Genomic DNA, 12,594 nt, shown 5'->3' on the forward strand with positions numbered 1-12,594 from the left:
AAGCTTACCCCCTGAACAAAATGTATAATTGCGTTCCACATTCAATGCAACGTCACTGTGGACTGTTGCCAAGCAGCTGTGAAAATGCAAATTTCGCCCGCACGGGTGATGAAAATAGCAATGACTGAAAATGAGAACAGCAAAAGAGTAACATTTTCCTCCGGAGACTTTCACGACCAATATTATGAGTCATAATTAGGTTAATAATAGGGGTTTTCCCCTGTTTTCTGGCAACAAAACTGAAACCTTTTTACAAGGAATCATGTGTGCATTAACCACAATACTTGCGGTCAAAATGCAAACAACAAACACTCTCTGATAATATAAGAAAATATATTAAAGGGAAAAAACCCTATGATTATATTTTGGTACTGGCAAAGGAGGTCTAATGATGTAGATGATCACCCTTTGATAGTGCATTGTCTTTGAGCTGTACGCCTTTTGGCGTCCTCTGGTCTAGCACCAATTGAGACGAGGCTCAAAAGAAAGCCGTCTCTGGTGTGGAAAATGCATATATTATCAGTGTGTTTTTTACTCATTGGTTTTTTCGGTAAAGTCACGTATGTAGAAATACCATAAAATTATATTAAAATAAATCAATCATGACGTTTCGACCGCAACACAAGCGATCTTCATCTGGTGTAAAAAAACAAATAGCACATAGGGTGACATCAACGCAACACGTAGAGAGCGTTAAACTGCACGGAGGTAAATACAACATGAAGATGAGAGACGAGAATTCAACAAACTTAAGAAAAATTTACGTGATGCAAAACCAGTCGGCCAACGACACAGTCACTTGCCTGGCAGACCACGAATTTCAGAAGAGTGCTAAATTTCGTGTTCATCCTCTGGGTTGAACATACCAGTATAGACAGAGTGAACAAATACGAGGTACAAGATAGCAGAATACATATACAGGGACACCAAGAGGTAAGAAGAGGAAAGACGGACAGAGAAGCACTTTACCGAAAAAAACAATGAGTAATTTATGCAGTCACGAAAGCTTTAATTCTTTATTAGTATGTTTTTTGTTTGCATTTTGACTGCAGGTATTGTGGTTAATGCAGACATGAATCCTCGTAAAAAGGTTTCAGTTTTGTTGCCAGAAAAAAGGGGAAAAAACATATTCTGATGATAAACCATATTATTATATTTTAGTACTGGCAAAGGAGGTCTAATGATCATAATTAGGTTGTTGGCTGAGGTCTTGTAAAAAAAAGATGTATCGTAAACCCTCATCCACCCAACACAGAACACTCAAGATCTGAGCTGTTAAGCTGATGATGCTAGATGTAAACTCCACGCCCATGTTAATGTTGTCAGATTGTTCTTCACCAACAACACCGGTCTGTGCTGCTGAAGCTGGAATAGATTAGGCCACGTTTATTAATTCATATGACACTTTTATCATACGAATCAGAATTTTTATTTATTACTGGAGGAATTCGATGAGTTATAAAGCTATTTTTTCATAGATGTCCTGTAGGGGTGGGTCAGAACGTTACAACAGCAAACAATAAAATAAAATAAAAACACGATGGGAGTGAAAAGTATAGGAGAGGTAAGAACATCACAAAAAAAACATACAAATAAAACGAAACTATTTGTATTTTACCAGGTAAGACCCACTGAGCTATGAGCTTCTTTTTCAGAAGCGACCTGGCCACAAATGGTAGCTCAACGAAGCGGCTCATCACGTGGAAATGTATCGCAGCCAAATAATCTAAATAATCTAAAAGCATAAAATTTTGATTTAAAGCTTTCGTGACTGCAGTGATTCATATTCTTGGTTCTTTCGGTAAAGGCACGTTGAAGGGAAACAATAAAATAATAAAATATATATAAAAAACAATACAATTCTCACGACGTTTCGACTGTAACACAAACAGTCATCATCAGGTGTGAAAATCACACCTGATGAAAACCACACGTGATGAAAACCACACCTGATGATGACTGTTTGTGTTACAGTCGAAACGTCGTGAGAACTTAATTGTTTAATATATATTTTATTGTTTCCCTTCAACGTGACTTTACCGAAAGAACCAAGAATATGAACCTAAAAGCATGTTTCTAGATTAATTGGCTGTTGGGCGGAGGAGGGTTTTACAACACATTTGTTTTGCATGACCTAAACCCAAAACCTCAATTACGAATCAACAAAAGAGTAAAAAAAACTGGATTTTGAGAGACAATGGGCAATTGGATGAGCGGTAGGTGATGCATATCTGTGTCAAGAACCAAACTCTCAAACATCGCTCTTGTTTTGTGTCTCCTGCAGTACGTGGGGATTCTAAATGTGTCCGCCTACAACTGGGAATAACCCATTCCTGCAGAGCGAGGGAAATGTATTTCAAAAAGCCGAGGTGACGAAAAGGAAATGCAGCGCGGGAGGGAAATGTTCAGGAGAGGTCCAAACACAGCAATAATATTAATGAATTTACTTTCACACCTCCCCAACATACACACGCGCACACACAACTATAAAGCAGCCAGAACAATCGATTCGTGAAGCAATGTGGCTTGTAAACAATACATGATAGCAGGCCCTTCAGATTAGAAATGTTCACATCTGGCTGTCTGTGCATTGTGGCGGTGATTTTGCAGGCTGCGGTTGACAGTATATTTTTAAATGCATATATTAATGAAGATAGATCGTAAAAAAAATGACCAAACATGTTTGCGTACCCACGCCGAATATCCTCCGCGTAGCCTTATAGACGATGGCATTAAGTCCTAGTAGCAAGAACCTACTAGGACTGAATGCTGCAAAACACGATGGGGTGGGGTAGATAACATTTTTCATGGCCGCCTTCGTCTCCCCAGTGGTTGCGCTGAGTTGACACCACTTAAATAACCAAAATGATGTTAGGAATGGCCAGAAATCAGACAAGTTCATCTTTCAATGAAATGCAGTGTGACACTCTCATTCTCCAATATATAACAATCAGCCATTGTCTAATCACTGCTTTTATGAAGGCCTCTCTACACTCTCTCGCCATTCCTCATGGACCATAGATGCCTTAATCCAGGAGTCGGCTACCTCTGCCTCCAGAGCTGTGTCTGGCTCTTCAGCGATTGCTTCGTGACGTATTCACATTGCGGCTCTTGAAAGATTGAGATTTCTTTTTTAACCAAATTCCCCCCAAAAAGTGGCTCTTCTCATTAAAAGTCTTGGTGTAGTTTTGGTGACAGTAGAATATGTGGGAGAGGTTAATGAGGAGTTGGGGTTGGGGTAGTAATAGGGTTTGGGGTAGTGATAATCAATGTCACTCCTAACTGCGGTGGTTATACTCTCAGGTGAATATTCTACTTTTGCAACATACAGCCAAAACAAAGATCCCATTCTAGCCTAAACAGACTGCTGGGGCAAGTGCTGTTAGCGAGAACATACAGTGAAGGAAAAAAGTATTTGATCCCCTGCTGATTTTGTATGTTTGCCCACTGACAAATAAATGATCAGTCTATAATTTTAATGGTAGGCGTATTTGAACAGTGAGAGACAGAATAACAAGAAAAAAATCCAGAAAAACGCATGTCAAAGATGTTATTAGGAGCACACTCTTAAAGGGCTCCCAGGTGTCTTTTATACAGATAACGAGCTGAGATTAGGAGCACTCCCTTTAAGAGTGTGCTCCTAATCTCAGCTCTGGGAGCCAGAAATCTTTCTGATTGAAAGGGGGTCAAATACTTATTTCCCTCATTAAAATGCAAATACATTTATAACATTTTTGACATGCGTTTTTCTGGATTTTGTTGTTGTTATTCTGTCTCTCACTGTTCAAATAAACCTACCATTACAATTATAGACTGATAATTTCTTTGTCAGTGGGCAAACGTACAAAATCAGCAGGGGATCAAATACTTTTTTTCCCTCACTGTATATACTGTATGCATATATGTTAATCTAAAGATATATTACAAAATGAAGATTATCCCTGGTTTGCCACACACACTGTGGCAGCATGTTCTGTTAGCAAATAATTAATAAAACCTGTAAGATAAAACTAAACAAGTTTTTTACATTTTACTAGGTAAGGCTCACTGAGCTACATTGCTATTTTTCAGAAGCTACCTGGCCACAAATTATAGCTCAAAAAGTGGCTTATCACGTAGACATTTATAGCAACCAAACACTATAAATGCACGTTTATAAAGATACGTACGTACAAAAGGAGTTAGGATTATGACTATTTCTGGGCAAAATTCCTTAATTTTCTACTCTTATGCAAGGGTTATCTTCAGTCTCAGGTTTGTAATACATTCAACAAAAACAAAACATTTCCAGTAATCAGCCCGAAAATCCCCAGCAGGGCCTTCATGTAAAATAGTCTTCAAGAGTCAGTTGAGGCTTTTGTGGGTAAATAACGATAATAATATTTCGATATTTCATGTATTATTTAAACACTTTGTGGCACGGTGCATGCTTTCAGAGTTTTTTCGAGCGTAAGAGCCAACATCCCCAGAGACCCGTTAGGTATCCTTGCTATTTTTATCATGAAGAAAGTGATAATTTTCCAGCAATTTCATTAAATAGTTTGGGATGTCAATGCATTGAAAGATTGTAATTTTAGATCTGTCAGCCTTCAAGACGTTCATTAATTATGTCTGCCTTGGCGCTTCCCTTGATCAAAAGCATCAATTTTCCACGTGAATTTCCATGTTTTTTTAAATCAAAGAGTAAGGAAAAAATCTGAGTAATCAGTCATCATTAGCCATTAAAATGAAACTACTCTTGTAAAATGTTGCTTTCTGGAAAATACATTTTTATTATTGGTAAAAAATTTACAGAGGTATATGAGAAATTATCATCAGAAACCTCTGAAAAATCTAACCAAACATCAAGACCAATTTCCCACAAAGAAATGTTCAAAGTCACGTCACATCAAGAGTGCCACCCTTTGCCCGAATGTATAATGGCATATTTACTCATCTCCATTGGTAGGCCTGAACCAGGTGTGGAAATTATACATTTCATATGGCAGCAGCCATTCTCTCAAAACACGATGATGACCACCGTTGGCTTCATAGAAAGATGATTGAATGAGAGGATTCAAAACCAGGATTTGCATTCCCAACCTTAAGATTGTAAATCCAGCACTCCTGTCTGCAAGAGCTCCTGATGGAAACCCTCAACATTTCGTTTTCATGATGATGTGTTCTTTTTATTGGAATGCAATGATTCACCCTCCCCAGAATTTCATGAATTGTCCTCATTCGGGGGGTCCCGATTTAATGTGAGAATCGATTTTTATATGTGTTATACATCCATAATAGAGGTGTTTGGGTTAGATCGCTAAAACATAAATGTGTCGTGAAACCCCCCACCACTTCACACAGTCCAATTAGTAGGGTTTGTCACGTAAACAAAACGAGTCAATTCGTGACTAGCACAGCACACCGATGTATTGGAGAGTAAACCCACAACATTAACCATTCGAGTACGACGTTTCACCAGTAATTACATCATAATAATGATGATGCTAGTTCTAATTACGTCATCATTGTGATGATGCTAGCTGTAATTACGTCATCATAGTGATGATGCTAGATGTAATTACCGGCGAAACGTCGTACTCGAATTGTAAATGTTGTGGGTTTACTCTCCATCACACTGGTGTGCTGTACTACTATTAGTAACGAATTGGCATGTTTTGTTTACGTAACAAACATTACTAATTGGCTGTGTTGGGTGGTGGCGGGTTTAAAACCACAAAAAACACTATTATCTATAACATTGGTTACGAAAGCCTACTACGTGTTAAACTGCGTCACACATTCTGTAATCTTCGTGTTCTGTTGATCTAAACGACGCATGTTCATATCACTTGCATGTATGGTAACACTTTTATTCTGATGTGCACAGTTTGAGTTAAAAAAAATTCGTACAATTTTTTGACTTGCTATGTGCCTTCATTTTTTACAGATTCAAATACAGGAGTTTGAAGAAAAGGTAATACTTATTGATGCCACTATACATGGCATCAGTGACGCTTTAATGGAGATCATACATTTATGCATAGAAGCCTTGATTTTAAGAAAGCTGCCTTCAAAGAAAAAAGTTTGTATGATTAATTCTTAAGCCGATGGTTATCGCTAAATATGTGTATTTATTAGAAAGTGTCACCATTTTAATTTATTACCGTTTTGGTGTACGACACCTCTCACGTATTGTACTGCAATTAGAAAACAATTCAAAGTACTCATAATAAAGGTTTTTGGGTTAGATCGCGTAAGTATAAATGTTGTGTCGTAGCTCTCCACTACCCCGACACACCCATTAAGGTTTGTCAAGTAAATAACGCGCCAATTCTAGATTTGAAGCTTTCGTAAACTGCATACTCTTTGGGTTTTTTTCGGTAAAGTCACGCGCGTTGTTTACCCCAACCCCTATCACTATCCCTATCACTACTCCAACCCCTATCACAACCCCTATCACTACTCCAACCCCTATCACAACCCCCATCACTACTCCAAACCCCTATCACAACCCCTATCACTACTCCGAACCCCTATCACAACCCCTATCACTACTCCGACCCCTATCACTACCCCTATCACTACCCCTACTCCGATTACTTCCCCAATCCATACCCCTATCACTACCTCTATCACTACCCCAATCCCTACCCCAATCCCTACTCATATCACTACCCCTATCACTACCCCTATCACTTCCCCTACCTTATCACTACCCCAACCCCTATCACTACCCCATACACTACCCCATACACTACCCCAACCCCTATCACTACCCTTATCACTGCCCCATACACTACCCCAACCCCTATCACGACCCTTATCACTGCCCATACTCCACCCCCAACTCTCCATGAACCTCTCCCACCTATTCTCCTGTCACCAGAACTACACCACCACTTTTAATAATAACCCCACTCTTTATTTCAACCACGATCATCTTAAGTACAATTTAATAATTCTTGCAAAGCACCTTTGAACAAGGCTCTCTAGAAATCTATAGAATATTAAATATGCTTCGTGGTCGCTGGAAGAATTTCTCACCCATACCCATAAACGAGACCACGTTATCCAAATATGATAATCGTTATGCTAGCTAGTTCTGGTTCAATTACAAGACTGTGCTAATTGTATTCAAGATTCCACTGTGGACTCGTCCAAAAAGATATAGCATCTATTGTGTCATCATGTGGTTGCACTCTAGACATGGACCATTCTGCGGTGGGATCATTAGCGTTCTGAAACTGACACGCTGACTAGTCCTTTCAGTTTCATTCTCTTGTTCAGTCATTTTAATCGTCCGGGCGTATTTACGGCGTGTTTTACTTGAATTATTTATGAGGCTACGTGCACAGGTGGCAGAGACATAGCAACAAAAAAAAAACAAATTTACGCCTTGGGTGAAAAGGTTAAGGCACCAAAGGCTATACATAAGTGCTGTCAGGTGGAGTGTCTAAATTTATAGCGGGCACTATTTTAAGAAATGGCCATACCTCCTAAATGTTGAGCTGCACCCAATGACAGGGATGGGTCGAGTGAAACGAGCGAGAAGCCTCAGTGTTCCAGGTCGTGACAAATCATCTGGCTCCTGTTTGCCGGACGAAGATTAATGACCCGGCAGTATTTATTTATTTATTTTGCCACGCCAGATATCACTGCGACTTTTCACCCCCCCCAGAGGCTTGCAGCAGAGGTCGTGAAGAAGAAGATGGGGGCGTGCGGGGGGGGGGGAATGGAAAAAAATAAGACCCGATAATGCGAGAGTTGAGTGTAAAGAAACAGCCAAAGGGCTCTCTCCTCTCTCTGTTGTGCGCAAATAAATCATTGTGTATCTCGGGAAGGGAAACAGCTTCCAAATAGTTTTTTTTATTTGCAACAGCGAGGGACTGAATGCATTTATAAAAAAAAAAAACATGAGACACCGGCACACACTATAGTTACGAAATAATAATGACTGCCAGATATTTTAAGTTTCTGATCAAAAAAGGCATTCTCTGCAAATGGAATGGCTGTGAAGGGTTTTGCGATATTTATGTTAAAAGGAAGTACTACTGCACAGGTTTCTATGCATATGTAGTGACATAGAATTGGTCACTACGTGGCATAGCGCTGGCTGCTGGCAGGGATGGGGATCTGCAGAGTGTAGCAGCCCTGACTGACAGCAGGCCACGTGACAGACTTGAGAGGGATCTAGGTTAAAGGTTACGGAGGGGACGCGTCGAGAGCCCGCTCGTAGGTTCCAGAAGGGGGGCGTGGCCGGGGCGGAGCGAGGCCACGCTAACAGGATAAAAGGGGACCCCGGGCAGGGGATCGGGGCCGTCGTTGGAGTGGGATCCCCTCGTCGTCATCGCTGCTGTCGCCTTCCACTTGATAATTGCGCTGCTGGCAGTGGTTGGCTGTCTTAGTTCAGCGCCGTCAGTGTCAGACGGCTAGCGTTGTGTTGTAGACTAGCAACCAGAGTAGAGTTGTGTTTAGGCGAGAGACAGAGCGTTGTGTAACAGTGTAGGGTGTGTATTGTATATAGTGTACAAAGTGTGCTCGGTGTTAAATTAAAGAATTGCCTCCAAGAGTTACGTCTCCAAGTCAATCATTACACATAGAATACTACTTGGCTGAACAAAGTCAATTTGCGTCTCATAAATGATGACGATCCTACACAATAAATGATGACGATCCTACACAAATGTCACCGCAAGTAGAATTCTCCCAAAATCGATTACAAGATGGGTGGCATTTTCCTCTCCTCTGCTAAATCCGACCCAAAAGGAGGCAAAGTTAGAGCATCATTAACTAAAATGTTCGCAACGTCGTGGCTACTGCAATGATGTCACTGCGACGATAACGTCCACTGCGCACGGACTTTGAAGTGAAGGAACCAATCACCGTCATCGACCCGTGCATCAGACGAACTTCAGTGAGGGCTTGTAACCCCCTCCCACCACACCCCCCCTGGCTTCCCCAATGTAAACTGAGAGAATACGCCGGTCCCATTCTAAACACCTTAGCCTCAGTGCCGGATTATCCTCGTAGCAAAAGGAGCTACACATGCTACGGGCCCCACACTTTCAAGGGCCTCGCGCTAAATATCTTTCAAGCAATCAATTCCGGTTCAGTGATTCTGCACTTGCTCTATTACTATAGTACTGTACTGCCTTAAACTTTTCTGAACGACTGGGTGTTTAAGGTTAGCGATTTGTCGTATTATCTGACTGTATAGCAAATAAAAAAAAAACTTTACTATGCAAGTTAAAAATGTATGTGTTGTAATATGTACGTTTTTTTTTTTTTAAATGGCCCCTTCATAACATATGCTACAGGCCCCGCACTACCTTAATCCGGCACTGCTTAGCCTCGTGTCGTTTTCCCCATGGGCTCACCTGGAAGGGCGTCTGACTGTTGTAGTTGCGCACGTCCTTCTTCGCCCCGCGGAACAGGAGCACTCGAGCGCAGCTCTCCTGCAGGAGCACACCAACAGCGTCAGTCCCACCACCCCAACAATCAGCCCAACAAACACCTTGGAGGGCAGAGCAACCGCTCGGGCTCTGTGCGCGCGGTCAAGGTGACAATTCGCACGGTGGAACCTGAAAACTGCCCGCGAGGTCGTCGGTTCGATTTTCGTCTCCCCGGCAGCTGGCAAGTTGAAACTGATCTCGTCAAGGGGCATGAGCCGACGCGCGAACTCCACTCATCCTCGCAGCAGCGGCGCTTGGCTAACCATCGAACAAAGACTGGTCACTGCAACGAGCGCTTTCAGATGCGCTTCTGTGGCCGTCTGGAGCGCTCTTCCTTCCGATATTAGGAAGCCACTGGAGCTATGCACTTTTAAATCTAAATTGAAAACGAATTTCTTTAGAACTGCTTTTTGTGTTTGGTTTTGTTGTCCTTCCCCAGCACCTCCGATTAGCACGGTTGACTACGTACGGTGCGAGATAAGTTCAGCATATGTACAAAGATACACACGCAGAAGCAATGGCCCAAGTTTCTTACAAATCGCCACATCTCCTGGGGCCTCTGTCCACCCAGCGGTACAAATGGGTGCAACCACAGGCCTCCGATCGATATGTTGTTTATGCGGTGGGGTAAAATGTGTGTGCTCTCGTTCGCTTCCAAGTCGTCTATCCATCGTCGGAGCATCGGCCCATTTCACCCTCTAGTGGGGCCCTATGTTGGAAGCCCTTCTGCCAGCAGTGGCGTGAGCAAGCAATTTGCAGGGCTGGGCCTTTTTTTAATACCTTTGACGACGTGAGGTCACACGCAATCAAATGAAAGCAGTCGACTGTGGACACGGTGACTTTCAAGCAGCCACATTGGGCTGTGGAGTACAAGAAGGAGATAGGGATATGGATTTGCACTCATTCAGCACTTAAATACAATGTGCAACCTAGAAACACAAAGTGTTCTTCTTATCCTTGAGATAAGTAACCAATGTGTGATTTGGAACTTCGGACACTGAGCGCTAAGCTTTGTGAGTGAAACTAAAAATTAAGTCATGAATAATCTATTAGCATCACTGCAGAGTAACTTTTGGTATTTTAATATACCGTTATAGTAGTTACATCACTGGAGTGATCCGGACTGTGGTTTTAAAGCCTTTTTTCTCAATAATTAAAAGCTTTAAATTTGTCTGTGACAGCCATTAGATTTTTGAATTGTGTCTACCTTCAATAGACACCTATGCCTTGACTAAACTGGCCTTCATGAGCAATTAGTCCTTCACAGAGATCCTCAACAATTGTTTGCAGTACGTTTATAACCATGAATAACTATGAATTAAAAAAATGCAATTCATGTTTTGTACATACACAACAAGCCAAAGTCGAAATTTATCTAAACTTAAATTACCCCCGAGGCATTGGTAACCACTGTTAGTGACTCTAAGCCCCCGCTGAAAATTCCACATTTCCATGGCAGGGCCAAAATTATCCATAAAACATTAATTGAGCCCGTGTTTGAGTTTATTTTACTTTGTTTGATTTATTAATAATAATAATAATAGGGTTTTTATAGTAATAGGTTTTACCCGTTTGACTGGCACAAAAAAACCGACATCTTTATTCAAGGCATCATGTCTGCAATAACCACAACACAAGCAGTCAAAATGCAAACAAAAAGACAACTCTGATAATAATATGCATTGTCCTTGAATTTGATTGGTCCACACCCGAGACGGCTTTCTTTAGAGCCTAGTCTCCATTGGTGTTGGACCAGAAGACGCCAAAAGGCGTACAACTCAAAAACAGCACACTATCAGAGTATTGAGGGCTCGGGGTGAGCATTTACATTATGAGACCTCCTTTTCCAGTAACAAGATATAGTAATAGGTTTTACCCTTTTGACTGGCACAAAAAACTGACACCTTTATTCAAGGCATCATGTTTGCAATAACCACAACACAAGCAGTCAAAATGCAAACAAAAAGACAACTCTGATAATAATATGCATTGTCCTTGAATTTGATTGGTCCACACCCGAGACGGCTTTCTTTAGAGCCTAGTCTCCATTGGTGTTGGACCAGAAGACGCCAAAAGGCATACAACTCAAAAACAGCACACTATCAGAGTATTGAGGGCTCGGGGTGAGCATTTACATTATGAGACCTCCTTTGCCAGTAACAAGATATAGTAATAAGTTTTACTCTTTTGACTGGCACAAAAAACTGACACCTATATTCAAGGCATCATGTCTGCATGATGGCAACAATACTGAAACCTTTTTACAAGGATTCATGTCTGCATTAACCGCAATACCTGCAGTTAAAATGCAAACAAAAAACATACTATGATAATATATGCATTGTCCTTGAAACTGATTGGTCCACACCAAGGGACGGCTTTCTTTTGAGCCTCGACCCAATTGGTGCTCGACCAGATGAATGAGTCGACAATTGTTGCTGAACCAAATAAAGTGTGTTAATGTTTTCTTCCACTTGTGTTCTAATTGTCCTATTGGTGTCATAAGACAAACAACATTAAGAAAATAACTTTCATAGTGAGCAGTGCACCACAGCCCCTAAAGATGAAATCACGGGGCTATACTTACAGTATGGCGTGATTTTAACAAGTCTCTTTGTCCACCCTAGGAGCGCACTTTTCATATACCCGGCAAAATGTGTGCACCATGTCAAACACCAGGTGACAAACCAGTCATGAGTGACTCAGCAGAGGCCATAAAGTTATCGCAATCACCAGAAAACCTGTTAAAATTGCAGGCTAAATTCAGGTATATTGTCATTTCAAAACAGAACTCTCATTTTGTGTCTTCCCATACCAATATATTGTATGTTTTGTCCATTAGCCTATTAGCTCTCCAGACCGATGTTATCCAGCTGCATTTGTTTAAGCAAGGACACTAGAGAAGTTTTCAACGTTTTGGGTGTAATTAACCGAAGTAGGCTTGTCAAATATTTGCTGCTGGTTTGCCAGTTATTATCAGCTACATCACTCCATCTAAACCATGGGGACATTTGCAATTTAAAAAATATTGTATGTATGCTAATTATTAGTTGTTGTGGTGCATCATGGGCCATGACAAATATAAACAGTCCTCCTTGTGCGTCTCTGCATATAAAAACAGGTAATCCTATTGGATTTCCGGAACAATTTTTTTTTGTAG

General features: G+C 41.1%; 1 protein-coding gene across 6 annotated transcripts in view; it reads right to left on the reverse strand.

Moving 5' to 3' along the window:
- The window catches only part of LOC116945424 (SH3 and multiple ankyrin repeat domains protein 2-like), a 661,289-nt gene that overhangs the window by 314,374 nt on the left and 334,321 nt on the right, over positions 1–12,594 (reverse strand). For all 6 annotated transcript variants that reach the window (XM_032959740.2, XM_032959739.2, XM_032959738.2 and 3 more), the window contains exon 9: positions 9,360–9,437. In XM_032959740.2, the coding sequence (XP_032815631.2) occupies positions 9,360–9,437 (78 nt within the window). The remainder of the gene's footprint in view (positions 1–9,359; positions 9,438–12,594) is intronic.

The sequence above is a fragment of the Petromyzon marinus genome, chromosome 24 (assembly GCF_048934315.1).
Source record: "Petromyzon marinus isolate PM22_M1 ecotype Great Lakes invasive population chromosome 24, UKy_Petmar_22M1.pri1.0, whole genome shotgun sequence".
NCBI classification, from domain to species: Eukaryota; Metazoa; Chordata; class Hyperoartia; order Petromyzontiformes; family Petromyzontidae; genus Petromyzon; species Petromyzon marinus.